The sequence below is a fragment of the Mustela nigripes genome, chromosome 5 (genome assembly GCF_022355385.1).
Source record: "Mustela nigripes isolate SB6536 chromosome 5, MUSNIG.SB6536, whole genome shotgun sequence".
NCBI classification, from domain to species: domain Eukaryota; kingdom Metazoa; phylum Chordata; class Mammalia; order Carnivora; family Mustelidae; genus Mustela; species Mustela nigripes.
Genome location: NC_081561.1, coordinates 60,630,677 through 60,651,782, shown reverse-complemented (window position 1 = coordinate 60,651,782; position 21,106 = coordinate 60,630,677). Strand labels below are relative to the sequence as shown.

The following is a 21,106-nucleotide window of genomic DNA, read 5'->3' as shown; positions in this document are numbered from 1 at the left end:
TTTCCTTTCCTTTCTCCTCTCCCACCCTTTTTGCGCCTGTGTTTCGTCCCCGGTCTAGTATGTACCATCCTCACTCCCCAAAAAACCAGTAATAGATAAAAATGGGGGGCGATTTTATTAGAATCCAGGGATATCAGCTTTGGGCAGCTGCGGAGGGCAGCTTCACGTAACTCTTCATGGGGGGCAGTGGCCGAATCTTGCGGCCAGCCCAGCCCCCCTTGCGGTGCCATAGTCCACTGGAAGGCCTCTTGCCCAGCCAGCGGTTTCGCCCAGCCTTGCCGATGACACGTTTGTTGTGATCGACGTTGGATACCCGGCCTACTGTTGCGATGCACGTTTCCAGAACCTGACCAAAAAAGCAGTTGGAAAAGAATGCATCACAGGGAAGAACCTGTTTTTGTTGCCTGTGTGACTCTCGCCAGAGAGTCTTTCACTGAAAGAAGGGAGTAGACAGGAGAAAACCACAGCATAACTGAACCTGAGTGCAGGTGCTATGGTTGGTAGAAAACAAAAGGCACTGTTCCTCTCCCATTACAGTGTCAGCCTGACAGGGCATGCCTAGTCACAGGGCAGGAAGGGACACACCTAACTCATGGTGGTTCCTCACATGGAACACCTGGGAACTATCCCAGGCCAGAAAGGTACATTCCAAAGATTCCTCCTTTGTTGATCCCTCCCACCTGTATCCACACACACCTGCATCTGCCTCTTGGAGGGCAGCTGGATGATGGCCGTCCCATTCACTTTCCGTAGCAGCACACCACACGTCCCTGGGGAAGGCAGAAACAGCTTTGCCACACTCCACAGGGAGGAGGTGGGGACAAATTCATAAGGGGACATACTGCATACCCCGCCCTTTCTTTGCCCTTAGGAGCAGATACACCGCAGCAGGAACCATGCAATGCTTGAGGTTAAAAACACCAGCACCTCTCCACCCTCGTTTTCCGTGGATTTTCCCCTCCTTTTCTCTGCCTGTGGACCACAGGTGGCCCCAGAGGTTCAGAGAATTGGGACCTCAGGTACCCTTTGGCCTCAGGTATCCTAAGACTCCCAAGTAGCTCTTTCCTCATACCTGCGGCTCGGATATACTGGGCCCCCCGGCCTGGCTCACTCTCCACGTTGTTGACAAGGGTCCCCACAGGCAAGGCCCCAAGAGGATGTGCGTCCCCTTCCCGAGCAGCAACTAAAAGACAGAATTTCATCAGCCCCATTCCCCTTGCAGCCTCCAAGCCCATACACATCTGGCAGCCATCTCTCACCTGCCATTCGGCCTATGTGGTCAGAGTTCAGGATGACATCTCCAACCTGCATGTTTTCTGTGGCAACGATCCAGCGTTTCCGGCTGCCCCCAGCAACCAGAGCTATGTCTGCTGATCTGTTTGGGGTGAGGGACATATGAGCAGACCATCTAGGCAGCCCTACATCTGAAAACCCATAGAACAGTCATACAGCTATACCACCATCATCTTACATCCCAAACTTGCCTACAGGGATCATAGCGGACCACGATGACCTTCTCCTCAAACGGTCCTGGCTTCGTTTCCAGCTCAGGCCGGAAGCGCAGAAAGTCAATCATGCGATAACGCTGCTTGTGGCCCCCACCAATACCATGCACTTGGATTCGGCCTGTGGTCAGGAAAGTGCAGAGACATGACTCAAGTCAGATGAATCAGCTCCCAGCAGTAAGAATAGGCCCATCCTGCGCAGAAAGCAGTACTGCCTAACCTTATGACACAAGTGGAAAATAATGTATTTGCACAGCACACTTGGTAAAGGGGGGTGGGGAAATACCTACACAGAGTTTGGTAAAAACTTAATTATAGGATATTGAAGTTATATAAAACCTCCAGACAAAATCTCTACAAACTACTGAATTCAGTAAGTTTACTGAGAATGATGGAAATAGTGCTCAGCTGTTGAAATTTCTGAAGGACGTGAAGAATGTACACTTCATGTGTATATCTGGTTTTCTTCAACTATCTAAATGGTCTTTAGGAGCACAGAATACCTTTCTGTTGCTTTGTATTCTACTCTCTGGTTCTTACACACACACTACATGCAGAAGGAGTCCAATAAATGCTTTTTAATTACATTCCTCTGCCTGTCAAGAAATAGATCTGGGATCCTAACATGTTTTCCCCCTTTAATGCATAAATCCTCTCGCTCTTGCTCTCACCTGTGTGGTTTCGGCCCCCAGACTTCCTCATCTTCACTGGTGTAATGGTGTACTTGGTACGACTCTTCCAGGACACAATATTCGCACTAAGGGCCACGGAGGTAAGCAGTGGGCGGCTGGGGAGCAACACTGAGGAAGAGGGCAGCTGGAGAAGGGTAGACCTTGTCACCTAGAGATAAACAGAAATCTCTATGACTTGAAAGGTAACTGAAGGAGAAGCACCAGAGAACCAAGGGTGAAGGTAAAAACCCAGCAGCCTACTTCCTTCTAGGAATGTCCCAGACCCACTATCCAAAAACTCCACCCTTCACTGCTTGCACACATACAAGGCTGGAAAGTTTACCTAGGTGTACGTGTGTTGATTACCTCTTCTCATTTGATCCTCTAACCTCTGAAGTATTTCTTCAATGGAATGTTCTTTCCTTGGGGCACCTTCCAAATTTCGCTCAAAACTCTCCTTCTCTGGGTAACTCTTCCTTCTTTAAACAACTTCCTTTTCCAAAGCTGCTAACTTTCACACATTCGTATGCCATCAGCACCAATGCCTGTGCCCCTCTGCATTATGTTTCTGGGAGTTTTCCAGGTGTGAATGGAGGGGAGGGATCATTTCTGTCTTGTTCCTTGCTGTATTGACAGCATTTTAGAGGAGGTTGCTTTCGTTTTGAATTTTAAGTATGCATCTGCCAAACTCCAGAAAGGTCCAGAAGAACAAGACTTACACTTTTTTTCTGTGACTCACCAATCACCCCCTAGGGACACTGAAGGATACCTTTACCTTAGGCTACTAATCTTGTTATTTTGGGCTGCATTCTCTAATCTCAGCAATGACTCATCTTCAGTAGTTAATTAAGAGCCCAGGCTTTTTTTTTTTTTAATATTTTATTTATTTATTAGAGAGAGAAAGAGCACAAGCAGGGGGAATAGCAGGCAGAGTGAGAGGGAGAAGCTGGCTTCCCACTGAGCAGAGAGCCCAACATGGGGCTTGGATCTCAGGACCCTGGGATCATGATGGGAGCTGAAGGCAGACACTTAAACAACTGAGCCACCCAAGCATCCCAACAGCTCAGGTTTTGAAGCCAGACTGTTTATAGCTTCAATACCAGGTATACAGGGCACCTGGGTGACTCAGTCGGTTGAGCGTCTGCCTTTGGCTTCAGTCATGATCCCAGGGTTCTGGGATTCAGCTCCATGTTGGGCTCTCCGCCGAGCAAGAAGCCAGCTTCTCCCTCTTTCTCTGATCCTCCTTCCCACTTGTGCTGCCTCGAATTAAAAAATCTTAAAACAAAACAAGAAATTATTTAGGGGTGCCTGGGTGGCTCAGTGGGTTAAAGCCTCTGCCTTCGGCTCAGGTCATGATCCCAAGTTCCAGGGATTGAGCCCCATGTCGGGCTCTCTGCTGAGCGGGGAGCCTGCTTCCTCCTCTCTCTCTCTCTTTCTGCCTGCCTCTCTGCCTACTTGTGATCTCTGTCTGTCAAATAAATAAATAAATAAATCTTAAAAAAAAAAAAGAAATTATTAAAAAAAAATACTTGGGTGTATGACCTTGGACTGCTGATGAGTTTTCTCGTGTAAAATGGTAATGGTAACCTTATATAGGGGTTGAAAGGACATTGAAAGGGGTTAAATTGACATTTTTTTTTTTTACAGATTTTATTTATTTATTTGACAGAGATCACAATCAGGCAGAGAGGCAGGCAGAGAGAGAGGAGGAAGCAGGCCCCCTGCTGAGCAGAGAGCCCGATGCGGGGCTTGATCCCAGGACTCTGAGATCATGACCTGAGCCGAAGGCAGCGGCTTAACCCACTGAGCCACCCAGGCGCCCCTTAAATTGACATTTTAAAAAAAGATTTTATTTATTTCTTTGACAGACAGAGATCACAAGTAGGCAAAGAGGCAGACAGAGAAGAGGAAGCGGGCTCCCTGCTGAGCAGAGGGGGCTCCATCCCAGGACCCTGGGATCATGACCTAAGCGGAAGGCAAAGGCTTTAACCCACTGAGCCACCCAGCGCCCCTAAATTGACATTTAAAATGTCAATTACTTATGCTTGGCTTCAGGGCTAATCCTTATAATTCAGCTGCTGCCTGTAGTGTCTTCTGGAAAACTACTTCAAGGGTGATTTTCTGTTACATTTTAACAAAATTTTAAAATCACCTTTTGCTACACCTATTCTTTCCATGTGCAGCCAACTTTAAAAAATTACCAGTTTGGTGAAAGGCAAATTAGATCATCAGGAACCAGAATACTAGTGATTTCTCATCTTGACTTTTTAAAAAAATCCTAACATGAACTGAATTTGACTTGGAAGGCAAATAGCTATTAGGGAAGCAATTTGCTATTGTTACAGAGTTATCTGTACTTTCTTTGTTTAATCGAAAAAACTGTAGAAATGTATGCAAAGAATTTAGGACAAGAGTACTGGATGATTTGTCATAGGCTTTTCCCTTCAATTCTCTTTGAGCAGCAGGAAACAGTTTTTCTATATTCCCTCCGCTTTACCTGTAACAATTTTGTTTTCTACTGTTAATTATATTGTGTATTTATAGTTCTATGCTTACTGTTGTGCATATACTGGCAATGAAACTGTACATAACATCACCTGAAAGAAGTGGGAAAAAAAGGGGGGGGCGGGGGCGCCTGGAGGGCTCAGTTGGTTAAATGCCTGCCTTCAGCTCAGGTCATGATCCCGGTCCCGGAATCGAGCCCCGCATTGGGCTCTCCGCGCAGTGCTGAGTCTGCATCTCCCTCTGTCTCTGTGATCCCTCTTCCTCTGTGATTGCTTTCGCTCTCTCTGAAATAAATAACACCTTAAAAAATAAATAAAATGTCATGATAGTTGTCTTAAAAAAAAGGAGCTGATTTACTTAAAATGTCAATTACTTATGATTGGCGTATGACTGGGATTCAATGTCGGTTATTACTGAAACCTGTACAGTGACCTGTAAAATACTTTCACTTCCAGTATCTCGTCTGAGGAAACCAGCGACCCTGTGGGACAGCAACACTTGCAGAAGAGAAAGCTGAGGCTGAGACCCAGGCCGGCGTGATTCCTGATCAGACTCACTTCCTCCGCCTCCCATCCCAGGGTGCCCTCTCCGGCGGCCCGAACACAGCCTCATTTCCAGATAGGGTGCATTACCTGCGCGGCCGGGAGCAGGCTGGGCCCGAGGGCAGCGACGGCTGGGGGCGTCAGGCTCAAGGAGCCCAGAGCGCGAGTCAGTACCCTCAGAGCCATGAGGGCACCCAAGCCCCGCCGGACTCAGCACACCACCAAGACCCTGAGCCAAGCCTCCGGGCGTCTCTAGATGACGCTAACCAATCCCGGTGCCGTCGCTTTCTCCTGACGTAAGGAGGTGGGCAGAGAACCCGAGACCAAGGTGGATGCACACCTCTTTTCCTCCTTGCGCGCGGTCAAAGCCAATCCTCCTGCAGCCCTTAGGTCGCGTGACTGGGGAGCTGGCTCCGCCCCTCGGAGCCGTCAAAACAATTGCCTCGAGCGGCAGCCATGATGGATTTAAAGGGGCAGTACCGGCAAGGGCGGCAACCAGAGCGACAGACTGCGGGTGAGTCTTTGAGGGTACTTTGGGGCTTAGCGTTGAGGTCCCACTACCTCTTTTCCGCATTCCGGGACAGAGGGACAAGGCCCCACCTGCCGACCTCACACAACTCCAGACAAGCCGAAAAACCCCGCCCCCCGCGAGTCTTCCCGCCCCTCGGCGTCCAGAAGGACAGACAGACGGCCTGCCCCGCCCCCTGCGCTACCGACTGACTCATTGACCTCGGCGTTCTCTGGCTCCTGGGTACTCGCCCGGGACGCGGAGCTCGGCGGTGCCCCCGCACCTCCCCCCATCGCCCCCGCCCGTCTCACTTTGTCTCCACCCTGGGCCCTAGGGCAGGTCGACAGCCGGGAACAATCCTCGATCGCATGCCCAAGCTGGGAGACCGCGTTACTCTGTGACCCTACAGCCGCTCAGAAGACGTGCTATTCTTTCCTGCATCATCAGGCGTCTGAGAGGCACCCTAAGGTGACTCCTCTCAGAGCCTGTTAGTAGGTGGTCATGACGGAGACAAAGCCATGAAAGTGAATGGGTCAGGAGTGACCAGGTCTGCCTCCTCACCCTTTCTCAGACACGCCCCTTGCCGCAGATCTCAGATCAAGTCTCATTCCCTTCTTGGGGAGAAAAGAGCTTCCCGTGGCCTGGAATGGGAGGTTGGCTTCCTGAAGGAAGAGGGACGCTGGTCGCCTTTGAAGGCCTGAAGTAGAGAGAGGGAGGGTGTTTGTCCTGAGTAGGGCTCTGTGCCAGGTCCTCTGGGTGGCTGTGAAGTGGTGAGAGAAGGGGTGGGAGGGCTGAACTTCTGGACTTTGGGCAGGGCAGTTCCTTGTGAGTACCTGGTTACTGAAAGAGTTTCTTCCGGGCTTTGGCCTGAGTGCCACAGGTGAGGGTGGTGCTCCGGATACGGGTAAGGGTAAGAATACTGGAAAGGTGAGAAACGAGGCTCTTTGGAGGGAGTAGGAAGAGTGCCTGACATCTGGGGAAGTATAGGTTGAAGGCCTAGTGGGGAAAGAAGCAGAGTTTCCTAGGTTGGGAGATGCTGGCCTTGGCTCCGAGACTGACGCATTCTGAACACCTTGAGTTTTCTGGGGCCCTCTCATCCGGGTCCTGCAATGAAGGCTCCTTTCTTCTTCCCCTCTTCCCTGTAACTTTGAATCCTGTACCTTTCCTATTTTCTGAAACCTCTGCACTGTTTCTCCTGTATCTCCTGTCTGCTTTAACCCTGTTTCTTTTTCAGTGTTTCAGACAACCTCTATGTTCCCTGTAGTGCTGTCTCTCCTCTGATTGCTTTTCCTATTCCTGACCCACGCTCTCTTTCCAACAACTTTTTTTTTTTTTTTTTTTTTTTAAGATTTTATTTATCTGGGAGCCTGGGTAGCTCAGTGGGTTAAGCTGCTGCCTTCGGCTCAGGTCATGATCTCAGGGTCCCGGGATCGAGTCCCGCATCGGGCTCTCTGCTCAGCGGGGAGCCTGCTTCCTCCCCTCTCTCTCTGCCTGTCTCTCTGCCTACTTGTGATCTCTCTGTGTCAAATAAATAAAAAAATCTTAAAAAAATATTTTATTTATTTGACAGAGAGAGAGAGAGATCACAAGTAGGCAGAGAGATGTAGGGAAAGAAGGTTCCCCTCTGAGCAGAGAGCCCGACGTGGGGCTCGATCCTGGGACCTTGGGATCATGACCTGAGCCGAAGGTAGCGGCTTTAACCCACTGAGCCACCCAGGCGCCCCTCCAACAACTTTTCTGTTCTCGTCCTGAGTTCTAAATCCGATTGCTAGATCTCAGCACTTTTGTACCTTCAATAATCTTTCTTTGTTCAAGTCAGTTCCTCTCCCTCTCTCTTTCCCACAACCTTAGCTTTGCGTTTAGTGTTGTAGGTTCCCTCCCCACTGGTCACTCTCTCTCCAGTTAAACCAGGTCACCCATACTCTCTCTTGTCCCTTCCCTTGGGTTCTTACCACCCTTTAATCAAGGTGCTGAGCCTCTCTTTCTTATCTTTACCCCCGCTGAACTCTGTTGTTTCTCCTCAGCCCAGGCAAGGTCCCCCTGGCCAAGATGTCAGGCCTAGTGTTGGGGCAGCGGGATGAACCTGCAGGGCACCGGCTCAGCCAGGAGGAGATCCTGGGAAGCACTCGGCTGGTGAGCCAAGGGCTGGAGGCCCTACACAGTGAACATCAGGCTGTCCTGCAGAGTCTATCCCATACCATTGAGTGTCTGCAGCAGGGAGGCCATGAAGAAGGACTGGTGCATGAGAAGGCCCGGCAGCTGCGACGTTCCATGGAAAACATTGAGCTGGGACTGAGTGAGGCCCAGGTGAGAGGAAGGAAGTGATACCAAGTGGCCCTTCGAGGAGCATTTGTCCGATTGGAGTTTTGGGGTCATTTAGGATTGCCTGGTCCTAGATGCTTGCATTCATTCATGTAGTAAATATGTATTAAGCCCCTGCTTTGTGCCAGGCATAAGTCTTCTGGGCACTGGAGAAATATCACTGAATGCAATAATCAAAAATCTTTGCCATCTCAGAGCTTGCATTCTAGCTGCAGGAGGCAAACAATACACAAATGAGGAAAGGATTCTGTATGTCAAAGAGTGATACTTGCGAAGGAAAAGGGATAAAAATAAAACAGAAGGTGACTAGTGGGTACAGAAAGAGGATACAACTTTAGATATGATGGTCAAAAAAAGTCTTACATTTGAGCCAAGATTTGAAGATGAGGGAGTAAGTCCTACAATAAATGGGGGACGAGCATCTACAGCAGAGTGGGTAGTACCTACAAAGGCCCGGAACTGGAGCATTCCCGGTAAGGCCAGTGAGGGACCAGTATGGCTGCAGTAAGAGCTGGTGAGGTGAAGCAAAATAGGAAATGAAGTGCAAGGGCGCCAGGCGGGCTCTGTCATGGAGTGTGAGACTCTTGATCTTGGGGTTGTGAGTTTGAGCCCCACATCGGGTAGAGGGGTTACTTAAAAATCAAAAATCTTAAAAGGAAGGAAGAGAAAGAATGAAGAAAAGAAAAAAGAAGGAGAAAGAAAGAGAGAAAATGAAGTGTAAGGTATAGCAGGGTTAAGAGCCAAGGGGACAGATCATGTGGAACTCGTGGTTCATCACAAGGATGTTGCTTTTACTTTGAATGAGATGAAAGTATTCCAATAACTTTGGTATTCCAAAGTTACAAAGTGGAGCAGAGGAGTGATGTGGTCTTGACTTAACATGTTACAAGGACTAGCTGGCTGCTGGGTTGAGAACAGACTCTAAGGAAAAAGGACCAAAACAGAGGCCAGTGAGGAGGCGGTAGTTACCCAGGTGGGAAGTGATGGTGAACTGGCCTAGGGTGGTGGCTCTGAAGGTTGTGAAAAATTGGATTCAGGGTGTATTTTTTTTTTTTTAAAGATTTTATTTATTTATTTATTTGACAGACAGAAATCACAGTAGGCAGAGAGGCAGGCAGAGAGAGAGGGAGGAAGCAGGCTCCTTGCTGAGCAGAGAGCCTGATGTGGGGCTTGATCCCAGGACCCTGGAATCATGACCTGAGCCAAAGGCAGAGGCTTTAACCCACTGAGCCACCCAGGCACCCCTCAGGGTGTATTTTGAAGGTAGCACTCTTGCTGCCCAACCCCGCCTCCTGGCCCCTGCCAGTCTTGCTGCCTCCCCTTAGGCTCACCTCCCACTTAATCCCGGAACACTCTAGTCCAGAGTCAGGCGCTCATGGGATGTGCCCACCTAGGTGATGCTGGCTTTGGCCAGCCACCTGAGCACAGTGGAGTCGGAGAAACAGAAGCTGCGGGCCCAGGTACGGAGGCTGTGTCAGGAGAACCAGTGGCTCCGGGATGAGCTGGCAGGCACCCAGCAGCGGCTCCAGCGCAGCGAACAGGCTGTGGCCCAGCTGGAGGAGGAAAAGAAGCACCTGGAGTTCCTGGGCCAGCTGCGCCAGTATGATGAGGATGGGCACACTGCGGTAAGCGTGCACCAGCAAGGCTGACTATGGGGGTAGCTGGGAGTCGCCAGTCTTGGGGGGACAGCTAGGAGTCACCAGAGATGTGGGGGCAACTGGTCATGAGCAGCAGGGACTGGCCTTGCTGCACGACCTGCCCCCACCTGGCCGAATGCAGGTCCTGACACCAACTCCAGAGAGGAGCACTGCTGAAACAGTCTTAACTCATTCGGTCTGCACGTAGTTCCGTGACAGCTGTGTATGTCGGGCACTGCGCACTCTGCTGGGGGGTGCAGCAGTGATTGAGGCAGACAGAGTTCCTGCTTCCCCAGTTAGAGGTTTTGGGGTTGGGGGAGACACATAAGCACCCGGGCAATTCCAGCCCAGAATCCTACATGCTCCAACGCGGGAAAGCATAGCACAGTCGAGCAAGACCCTCCTAAAATTTGCTCTCAAGATGTATGAAGTGTAAACCTCACTCAACAGTCAGGTGTTTATCCCTCTGCTATAGGCAGTGTGAGAGGCTGTGTGTGGGGGAGATGTAAAGAACTATGAGAGTTCCTGTCCTCTCAAGCTCCTAATGGAGCTGCAGGGCCAACGCTTACACATGAGGACATGTGTGTGATGACACAATGTCGTCGACACGATGTGACACTTCAGATGCTCAGGGCTGGATGAGTGGTTCAGTAATGGGAGGAATTCCAGGATCGATTTGGGGGGACTGGAATGGCCTGAGAAGGATTTGCAGATGAGGTCGTACACAGGGGTGGGGTAAGATTTGGGTTGGATTTTTTTCATTGTACAGGTTAGGAGTTGGGCTGGATTTTGATGGATGATGAAGGGGAAAGGAGGAGCTTTCTAGACTGGGGGTGGCAATGTGTCAATAGGTAAGGCTCCAGGGCTGGAGAGCTGATCTCTCCCAGGAAAAGTGGGATGATTTGCACTGGACGCATTGACAAGGCTGGGTGGGAGGCTTGGAGGTGTTTCTGCAAGGTTGATGTGCTCGGGGCACAAAGCAGATTTCCCCATGTAGAAGTAGGTGAGACAGTGAGGGCTGGGCACTGAGTCGAGAGGGAGTGGTGGCAGATCATGGGGAGAAGGCTGAGCTAGACGCTTTGGGTACTCTTTGGGTACGTGTCAATAAGATCAGACACACTCCCTGCCCTCAGGAAAGATAAGACAGACATATAATCAGTGTAAACACACAGGGATCAGCACTGGGCTATAATTACAAGAACTGAGGAGGGTGGGGAGGTGTGGAGGCTAGAGAATGAGGGTGCTTAGGAAGTTCTCAATGTGAAAGAAGGATATTTACAAACAAGAGCGGGCTGAGATTGGTGGACAGATGCTAGCCTTCCCAGTGGCAGGGACAAGAACAAGAGACTTCGCCACCTGTCAGTGATTTCATGCTTTAGAGGGGCCCTGAAGAGGCTGCTGGGGATATCTATGCCTAGCCATGCTGCTTCTTGCCTTCCAGGAGGAGAAGGAGGGTGATGCCACCAAGGATTCCCTGGATGATCTCTTCCCCAATGAGGAGGAAGAAGACTCCAGCAATGGCTGTGAGTTTGTCTTTGGAGTTGGAGGGTAAAGAGGGGCAGCAGAGGGCTGGTCCCAGATATGGCCCCCCCTTGCATATGGGATGCTCACCATCCAGAAATATGTTCTTCACTTCCCCTGGAGATAGGGTAGAGTCTGGGCTTCTGGTTCTATTTCCACAGCCTCCCCATTATTCACCAATATTTATTACATAGTTAATGTGTCTTGAGCCCTATGGTAGGCACTAGGGAGACTGAGTTGAGAATGACAGAGTTCTTGCCTGTAAGAAGCTCAAAGTCAAATGGGGTGATGAACCTGGAGTGAAAGAACATGAAATCCTCGAGGGAAAGAAGCAGGTCTTTCTTATTTTCACATCCCTGACACAGCCCCTGGCTCATGCTTACTGAGTAAAGTTTGTTGAATGAATGAGTGATTGGGTGAACAAGTGGGGTTGTGAGGGGCACAGGTACCAGGGAGTGGGTGAAGGAATAGCAGTAGAGGTAGGTCTGGGGGTTGGGAGGCCGTGGCAGGGGGTGCGCACAGGCAGCGTTGGGGTGGAGAGGGCAGATAGCAAAGGGGAGAGGAAGTGCCCTGAGGAAGTCTCCTGTTCATTTTCCGGGATGGATAGTGTCCCGTGGCCAGGGCGCCCAGCACAGTGGATATGAGATCCCAGCAAGGCTGCGGACCCTGCACAACTTGGTGATCCAGTACGCAGCCCAGGGTCGCTATGAGGTAGCCGTGCCACTCTGTAAGCAGGCACTGGAGGACCTGGAGCGCACGTCTGGCCGTGGCCACCCTGATGTCGCAACCATGCTCAACATCCTTGCTCTGGTGTATCGGTGAGTCCTGGCCTCCTCGTCTCCCAGCTCTGCCTCCAGGTTCCCACCTTGATCCACCTTCGGCTCCCATTCCTCCTCTCCAGAGGGTACCTCTTCTCCCTGCTGGGCCTCCCAAGTGACCCCACTCGGGGCCTTCCTCTGCACCAGCACTCTTGTTCTTTTCATACGTCACCCCTTGACCTCAGAGCCGGACACCTCTCAGGCTCTTCGCTTCTCCATTCCCTCCTTTGAGAGGGTCTCTTTCCCTCTCTGTTTCCATCTCTTGCATCCTATAGCTGGTCTCCTCTTCATGGTAGTGTTCTGGATCTACGTAGAGGCGTGTTGGTGAACTCTCACTGCTCTCCCCTAGGCTTCCTGTCTCCTCGCGGGGGGTCCTAACCCTTAAATGTACCTCAGTCATACTGAAGGGAAGGAAGGAAAGAGATGGCTTGGGGGCAGAGTTCAGGATAACCCCTGTCACTTCTCTCCTCTTCCAGGGACCAGAATAAGTATAAGGAAGCTGCCCACCTGTTGAATGATGCCCTCAACATCCGGGAGAGCACCCTGGGCCGGGACCACCCTGCTGTCAGTACTCCATGCCCTCCTCACCTCCTGCTCTTTTGGCTTCTCTTTGTTTATCCACTGCCCTCAGCCCACTCACTGTTCAGGGAGAAGCTGTGAGGGCTTCTTTTTTCCAGGCCCTGTTTGCTAAGCCCAGGGGTTCTCAGCTCTCTGAGGCACAATGAGTCCTTCTTCTTCTTTTTTTTTTTAAAGATTTTATTTATTTATATGACAGACACAGATCACAAGTAGGCAGAGAGAGAGGGAGAAGCAGGCTCCCCGCTGAGCAGAGAGCCCGATGCGGGGCTCGATCCCTGGACCCCGGGATCATGACCTGAGCCGAAGGCAGAGGCTTTAACCCACTGAGCCACCCAGGCGCCCCACAATGAGTCCTTCTTATAATGAGTATTTTCCTGAAGCATGATTCATAGACACTGTAACTGACCTACACGTACAATTCCAAAAAATGTTGAATGTCACCTTATCATATAAAAATGAGGAAAGTAACAGAATAAAATAACACATAGGATGTGTTATAATGAAATGAAAACATGACGTGCTAACAGTTCTATTAACTCCAACTACAGTAGAAGACATAATACAGCACATAACTTACATATAATATGATATAATACAGCTTTAGATTTAGAACATTGACAGCAGTAAGACACTAGATGTAAGAAGTACTAAGAAAAAATGACAGGGCAGGGGCACATTACTGACTTAGTCAGAAGAGCGTGTGACTCTTGATATCGGGGTCTATGCCCCACATTGGGCACGGAGATTACTAAAAAAATAAGTAAACTTAAAAAGAAAATGACAGGGGCGCCTGGGTGGCTCAGTGGGTTAAGCCGCTGCATTCGGCTCAGGTCATAATCTCAGGGTCCTGGGATCGAGTCCTGCATCGGGCTCTCTGCTCAGCAGGGGGCCTGTTTCCCTTTCTCTCTCTCTGCCTGCCTCTCTGCCTACTTGTGATCTCTCTCTGTCAAATAAATAAATAAATTTTTTAAAAAAAGAAAAAAAAAAGAAAATGACAGCAGAAGAATTGGTGGATACAAGATTAAAAACCCATGTCAGACTCAGTAACAACAGGCCAGATTTATTCATATATGATGAGAAAATGAGCAATGATGGATTGTCACAGTGGAGAAAATGAGAAAAAAAGTATTTTTGCAAACAAGGTATTTTGCAAAATTATGAACATAATTTCTTATGTTGCATTATATGGTAGGCAGGGGTAATGTAGCTGAGAAAACAGCTCCCCTCTTGCTATCCCACTAAGGGTCAAGGCTCACGGTATTCAGACGTCTGGCCGGACACTCCAAAGTTAACAGAGTTATCCCACACATGCAGAACATCTGTACCATCCTTACCTTTCCAAAGCTGATAGTGCCCCCAGTCTTCATGGCCACCAAAAACCACACCAAATCCCACCTCCAGAAATATCTACAAATCCCCCTAGAGGGCGATACCACCCCCAGAGAGAACCTTCAAAACCTCCCTCGCCTCTGGTTAGGCTGGCCCCGGTCCTCTTCCCTTGGGAGTCTTGCATCGTGGGGCCCTGTTGTGCAGGAGGAGAACTCCTGGATCTCAAGGCATCGATGCTGGGGGGACGGGCCTTTCTTCCCAGGTGGCTGCTACACTCAACAATCTGGCTGTGCTCTATGGCAAAAGAGGCAAGTACAAGGAGGCCGAACCACTCTGCCAGCGTGCACTGGAGATTCGAGAAAAGGTGCCTGTGTTCTCTCATTCTCTGATGCTGTGACCCTTCCTCCACCATCTCTCTTCCAGGCTATCCTCTTCCCTCATGTTTTTACCCAACCCTCTTTCTTTGCCTTGTTCCCTCTCTTGTCATTCCCTTCCCTTGCTCCCCACGTGGGTTACACACACACAGCCGTAGCCATCTGTCACTCCTTTACTCCCTTCCAGGTCCTGGGCACTGACCACCCAGATGTGGCAAAGCAACTGAACAACCTGGCCCTGTTGTGCCAAAACCAGGGCAAGTATGAGGCTGTGGAACGCTATTACAGGCGGGCCCTGGCTATCTATGAGGGGCAGCTGGGACCGGACAACCCTAACGTAGCCCGGACCAAGAACAACCTGGTAAGGGCAGAAGGGAAGAACAACCTGGAAGGGCATGGAGGGAGGGGAAGGAAAAGCATCCTCTGTGGTACGCTGACCTCGACACCTTTGTGCCTCTGGGGGGCTGCCTTTGGGGCTGAGGGCTCTGCCTCATTCCAGTGGCAAGGTGAAGTCCCATAGCCTCCTGGGAGCAGAGTGAACACCCTTGACCCTGCAGCTAGAAAAGAAAGTCTGAGGAGGATCTCTAGGAAAAGTCACAAAGAGACCAAGAGGTGGAAGTCCCTGAGCCCTGCTGAGACCTTGTCTCTGTCCCGTGTTTTTGCCTTTCTGCCCCAGGCTTCCTGTTACCTGAAACAGGGCAAATATGCTGAGGCTGAGACGCTCTACAAAGAGATTCTGACCCGTGCGCATGTGCAGGAGTTTGGGTCTGTGGATGGTGAGTGGGGTGGGCCTGGGGAGGGAGCTACAGGGTGGTGAGGAGATGCAGACCTGGGGCGCCTGGGTGGTGGCTCAGTCAGTTGAGTGTCAGACTCTTTTTTTTTTTTTTTAAAGATTTATTTATTTATTTGTCAGAGAAGAGAGAGAGAGTGAGCACAGGCAAACAGAATGGCAGAGGGAGAAGCAGGCTCCCTGCGGAGCAAGGAGCCCAGTGCGGGACTCAATCCCAGGACGCTGGGATCATGGAGTGTCAGACTCTTGATCTCGTCTCCGGTCTTGATCTCAGGGTCATGAGTTCAAGCCCTACATTGGGCTCCACCTGTGGAGCCTACTTTAAAAAAATGCAGACCAAAGGTGAGGGGTTACGCCCTAATGGTTCCCAGGCAGAGCCAGACCACTTTAGTTCAGCTCCATGGGCCTCTGTCTCCTGGCTCCCCTCTGTACTGTCTAGCTCTGTTCTCTAACCTTACCACCCCATCCGTGTATCACTCCTAGAGGACCACAAGCCCATCTGGATGCATGCAGAGGAGCGGGAGGAAATGAGCAAAGTGAGTGTGGTGTCCAGCCTGGGGAGTCCCAGGCCACCAGGGTCTCTTGCTTCCTCCTTGCATGAGTCCAGCTCCTTAACCCTTTCCAGTTCCAGATGTCCAGTGCCTTCCCTAGCCCGGCCCACACCATAGCCCCTAGGCATCTCTGTGTTTTCAGCTCTGGCTCACCCCCTCTGTTCTGCAGAGCCGACACCGAGAGGGTGGCACACCCTACACAGAGTACGGAGGCTGGTACAAGGCCTGCAAAGTGAGCAGGTGAGCAGCCAGTGAGATGCTGGCTTGGCCTCCCGTGCCCTCCATCCAAACCCTGAGCCTGGCCTCTGAGACCTTTTCCCCTCAGCCCTTTGACCTTCCCTTGGCTCTGCTCCCTCTCTCTCCTGTTTCTCTTCTGAACCCATCCTCACTTTCTTCCCACAGCCCCACAGTGAACACTACTCTGAGAAACCTCGGAGCTCTGTACAGGCGCCAGGGAAAGCTGGAGGCAGCTGAGACCCTAGAAGAATGTGCCCTACGCTCCCAGAAACAGGTCAGTGACCAGGAGGGGAAGGAGGTCTGGAAGGTAGGTCCTGGGAATGGGGGATCACCGAGGCTTCTTTAGAGTCTCAAAAGAATGAAAGGCCGAGGAGAAAGCAGGGAAAGGGAGGTGAGAGTCTCTTGTAGTCGTGGTTGTGGTTTTTCTTTTCTTTTTTTTTTTTTTTTTTAAGATTTTATTTATTTGACAGAGAGAAAGAAATCACAAGTAGGCAGAGAGGCAGGCAGAGAGAGAGAGGAGAAGAAGCAGGCTCCCCGCAGAGCAGAGAGCCTGACTTGGGGCTCGATCCCAGGACCCTGGGATCATGACCTGAGCGGAAGGCAGAGGCTTTAACCCAGTGAGCCACCCAGGTGCCCCAGTTGTGGTTGATTTTAAGTGTGTTTTTACCCATGCCCTTTATGGTCAGGACTCCAAGTTCAAGATTCACATCACTAAACAGGACTATTGAAAGGAAAGTCATGTCCTTTCACAGTTTGAAGAAGTTACTGAGGAGGGTCATGGGTGGTGTGGGTGAGGGGGTTGAGATTGAGGGGAGCCTGAAGTCAGTCTCTCAAATTGTGGGTCATGACTCATTAGTGGGTCTTTTTTTTTTTTAAAGATTTTAAAAATTTATTTGACAGAGAGAGAGGCAACACAAGCAGGGGGAGTGGGAGAGGGAGAAGCATGCTCCCCCCTGAGCAGGGAGCCTGATGCGGGGCTTGATCCCAGAACCCTGGGATCATGACCTGAGCCAAAGGCAGATGCTTAATGACTGAGCTACCCATGTGCCCCTCATTAGTGGGTCTTGAAATCAATTCAGTGTGACCATAGTGAAAATGGATATCTGTCTGTAAGTAGGAATGCATTGCAAAGAGAAGAGGCGAGTACTTTCCAGTATGTGTGTACTAGGACGTCACAAGGAAAAATGTCTCCCCTGTTGGGGCTAATGGTAAAAAAAGTCTGAAAGCTCCAGCCTGAGGAGTTAAGGAGTGCAGATTCCCAGCACCTGTCTTTTCCTTCCAGGGCACTGACCCTATCAGCCAAACCAAGGTGGCTGAGCTGCTTGGGGAAGGTGACAGTGGAAGGACCTCTCAGGAGGGCCCTGGGGGCAGCGTGAAGTTTGAGGGAGGTGAAGACGCTTCTGTGGCCGTGGAATGGTCAGGGGTGAGTCTCATTATTACCCCTTGATCTCTCGGGCTCCCTCCTGCTGGTGTGATGGGGAGAGGCTCTGGGCCTGCCCAGGTAGGACATGAGAGCACGTAGTCCACACTCCAGTTCAGTTTGTCCCACCCTCGCAAGGGGGTAGGCAAGCCATCATTGGTAAGGCTCTTGTTTACTTTCTCTTTTTTAAAATTTTATTTATTTACTTGTCAGAGAGCATGAGCAGGGGGAGAGGCAGGCTCCCTGACGAGCAAGGAGCTCAGTGCTGGACTTGATCCCAGGACACTGGGATCATGACCTGAGCCAAAAGCAGACACTTAACCATCTGAGACACCCAGGCATGCCTAGGGCTCTTGATTTCAATCATGAGGCTTTTGGGGGAGGTGGGATGTGTGCAGGATAAATGGGAACAGTAGACTTGGAAGCCTGTCTGCATGGGCTCCCCTTAGCTTCTGTGCCCCATCCCTCTCTGCCAGGATGGCAGTGGGACCCTGCAGAGGAGTGGTTCTCTGGGCAAGATCCGGGATGTGCTTCGTAGAAGCAGCGAACTCCTGGTGAGGAAACTCCAGGGGACTGAGCCTCGGACCTCCAGGTACACAGTGAGACTGAGAGATGGTAAAGCAGATCAGTAAACCCTTGCCTCCAACTCCTCTTGGCCCTTCATCTCTGGAGAAGTGTCTTGGAGAGAACCTGGAGGAGGTTGATGGGATGGCCCTGGGGAAAGAGTTTGGGAAAGATGGGTGCCTCAGGGGTTGGGAGAGGTGCCGAGGAGATGCCGGTTACTGATGAAGTTAAGAGATTGTGCATGTGTGTGTGTTGGGGGTGGGTGGTTGTCAGATGGTGAGGAGGCTGTGATTTGATGCATACAGCAATGCACGAGGGGCCCACAGTGTTAGGACCTCTAACAGGGAAGAGAGGAGGCCTCAGTTTTTTCTTTTTGCACTGCAGCAGCAACATGAAGCGGGCAGCCTCCTTAAACTATCTGAATCAACCCAGTGCAGCACCCCTCCAGGTGAGAGAAGAGCATATGGTTGGGTGAGCAAAAAAGGGGAGCCATGGGGCCGGTGCTGCAGGAGCTAGGGAAGAGGAGAGAGTCTTCTGGGGTGAAGACTCAACCAGGGAAGTGGAGTTGGGTAGAAGAGAATCGCGCAGACACCTTGTTGGGGTGGTGACCACTATGGGATGGTTTTGGGCCAGAGATGGAAGTGAATAAATTAATCAGGAAGGTAACAGGAGTTGATGTTCTCTAAACTGGTACTTTGGAATTATGGATAATTCAAGAATCATTTGGGGATACCAACTGTTCTTCCTCCTGCAGCCACCATATTCTCCGCCTTGGGGACTCAGTGGCAGATGAGAAGGGAAAAAGAAAAAAAACAGTATTAAGTCATCTATATCTGAGACAGCAGTAACGACATGTTAATGGCAACTGGCCATTTGTGTCAACACGTTCAGAGTATAGGATATATAGGCTGATATTCATGTTGGTCTTTCAAGCACTCTCTCCGCCAAATCATGGCTTTCTTCTTCTTCTTCTTCTTTTTAAAAAAATTTTTTAAAAAAGATTTTATTTATTTATTTGACAGACAGAGATCACAAGTAGGCAGAGAGGCAGGTAGAGAGAGAGGAGGAAGCAGGCTCCCTGCTGAGCAGAGAGCCCTATGTGGGGCTCGATCCCAGGACCCTGGGATCATGACCTGAACCAAAGGCAAGAGGCTTCAACCCACTGAGCCATCCAGCCCCTTCTTTTTTAAATTTAAAATTTTATTATTATTTTTTAAGAATTTATTTATTTATTTTTCAGAGAGAGAGAGAGCGCACACACAAGCAGGCAGAGTGGCAGGCAGAGACGGAGAGAGAAGCAGGCTCCCTGTGGAGCAAGGAGCCCGATTCGGGACTCAATCTGGGGACCCTGGGATCATGGCCTGAGCCGAAGGCAGCAGCTTAACTGATTGAGCCACCCGGGCATCCCTTCTTCTTCTTCTTCTTTTTTTTTTTTTTAAGATTTTATTTATTTATTTCACAGAGACACAGAGAGAGAGGGAACGCAAGCATGGGGAGGGGGAGATGGAGAAGCAGGCTTCCTGCTGAGCAGGGAGCTCACTGTGGGGCTGGATCTCAGAATGCTGGGATCATGACCTAAGCCAAAGGCAGATGCTTAAGGACTGAGCCACCCACGTGCCCTTAGATCATGGCCTTCTTGAACATCCTAGCAAAGGCCAAAACTACACAGAGCCCCAGAGCTTGAGAATCAAGTTCCAGGCTCTATCCTAGCTCTAGAGACAGACTGCAATCACAGTCACATAATGGCTAGACTCCAGGGGACAGTCTTTGGGAAGCCGAGGTCCCTGGTCTGATGGCATGGTGTTGTCTGTTTCAGGTCTCCCGGGGCCTCAGTGCCAGCACTACGGATCTCTCTTCAAGCAGCTGACATTCAACCCACTCCCCCAGGTCTGCTGGGTCTCCCCCCACAGCCCTCTCAGCATTCCCTATTGCTTCCTGGCTCTTCCAATCCCAAGGTGGGACAGGGAAGGGAGAGCAGTTAACCAGAAGATTGCTGCTGCCCTTAGGGTCTTGGCTCCCTCCTCAGGAATTCCCCTCAGGAAGGACCCTCAGGACACCCTCTCCTCATAGTCCTTCAGAGTAGCTAGCTCTGAGGCCCCCAAGATGCTTAAGGAGCAGGCACACATCTCAGAGATGGAGCCTGCTGCTGGCTTTTCAGTCAGAGGGTTTGGAGCTGGCCAGCCAAGTTGCCTTGCTCTGGCCTCTCTTGTTCCCTCTGCTGCCTCACTTCAGGTCCGTGTATTTCACTTTTCTTAAATAAAAGAATCAGGTAACCATTTTGCCACTTGAGTCCTGACCGAAGAGGGTAGGGAGCAAGGGTTGTGTTGGGGCCCTTCGCAGAAGGGCAAGGGACAGTGATGGATGGGGCAACAAGAGAAGTGTTGATTCTTGGATCTCTCCTCTCTTCCTTCCTCTGTTTGTATCCTCTGCAGCAGGGCCTGCAGGAAGGCATCTGGGGGATGGGGGAGGAGGCCCACAACCCCAAGGAGAAGGTGCTATGGACTGGGTTGTCAGGGACATGTGGTGGCCATGTGGCAGGACCCTGGAGTCCTGGCGCCACTGCTCCCGGCCTGTGAGGCCCTCTGTGGCTGCCCCTCCTCCTCCCAGCTGCTTGGGGGGAGGGAGGTCTAAGCGGGCCTGGGGGGCCCTCCAGAGCCAGAGGGGGATGAGGCACTCACTATCCATCCCCTCTCAGCATATCCTGGAGGCCTGAGCAGCAGCTGGGGCCCATCTTCTAAAGCTTGACTCCTCCTGACCCGCCTCCTACACCCCTTGCTGCTTTCACAACAAAGAAAGAATGTGGGGGTGGTGGCGCTGGGGGTTGGGGGGGTGCCTGGAACAAGGGCTGCGTAGGGCCTCCCCACAGCTGGAGACTTGGCCATGCCCTGCAGCCCAGACTGCCTGGAGATGGACTTGGGATAAATTTGTCAGTTTAACAGCCTTCAGCCAGGCATTCAGAGCCCAGTCTGTTTCTACCTGTGGGTTCAGATTGGTCCAGAGCCAAACCAGACCCCAGCCATGCACCGGTCCCTCACTTCTCCAGGCTGGTTCCTGGGGTTCTTCAGTAACTCCAGGTTACTTTGCTTGGGGGACATCAAGGACACCCTTCTGTTCTAGGTCTCCCTCAGGATTTTAGGTCGTTGAGACGTGAGCCAGAGCCCACCTTTTCCCCTTTCTACCCAGAGAATTTGGGGGGAACAGATGCCCAGAGCCCCCGGGAAGGCCCAGAACCA

At 50.9% G+C, this 21,106-nt stretch overlaps 2 protein-coding genes across 4 annotated transcripts; one reads left to right on the top strand and one right to left on the bottom strand.

The window, feature by feature from the left end:
- Positions 1 to 96: 96 nt before the first annotated feature.
- MRPL2 (mitochondrial ribosomal protein L2) lies at positions 97 to 5,502 on the bottom strand. The gene is made up of 7 exons (XM_059400431.1): positions 5,314 to 5,502; positions 2,177 to 2,345; positions 1,485 to 1,626; positions 1,260 to 1,375; positions 1,073 to 1,183; positions 697 to 770; positions 97 to 346 (listed from the first exon to the last, which is right to left on the bottom strand). Exons 1-7 carry the CDS (start codon positions 5,407 to 5,409, stop codon positions 134 to 136), a joined length of 921 nt encoding a protein of 306 aa, XP_059256414.1. The 5' UTR covers positions 5,410 to 5,502; the 3' UTR covers positions 97 to 133.
- A 17-nt stretch (positions 5,503 to 5,519) lies between these two features.
- KLC4 (kinesin light chain 4) lies at positions 5,520 to 20,153 on the top strand. Of its 3 annotated transcripts, none has more exons than XM_059400428.1 (16): positions 5,520 to 5,737; positions 7,756 to 8,038; positions 9,448 to 9,678; positions 11,132 to 11,213; positions 11,819 to 12,029; positions 12,506 to 12,593; positions 14,200 to 14,301; positions 14,499 to 14,672; positions 14,988 to 15,087; positions 15,585 to 15,637; positions 15,822 to 15,892; positions 16,055 to 16,163; positions 17,172 to 17,312; positions 17,786 to 17,901; positions 18,258 to 18,321; positions 19,690 to 20,153. In XM_059400428.1, exons 1-16 carry the CDS (start codon positions 5,556 to 5,558, stop codon positions 19,738 to 19,740), a joined length of 2,058 nt encoding a protein of 685 aa, XP_059256411.1. In that variant the 5' UTR covers positions 5,520 to 5,555; the 3' UTR covers positions 19,741 to 20,153. The 3 variants fall into 3 exon arrangements, with proteins under 3 accessions (XP_059256411.1, XP_059256413.1, XP_059256412.1); XM_059400430.1 differs by lacking the exon at positions 5,520 to 5,737 and adding an exon at positions 6,066 to 6,199; XM_059400429.1 differs by lacking the exon at positions 5,520 to 5,737 and adding an exon at positions 6,198 to 6,278.
- The last annotated feature ends 953 nt before the right edge of the window (positions 20,154 to 21,106 follow it).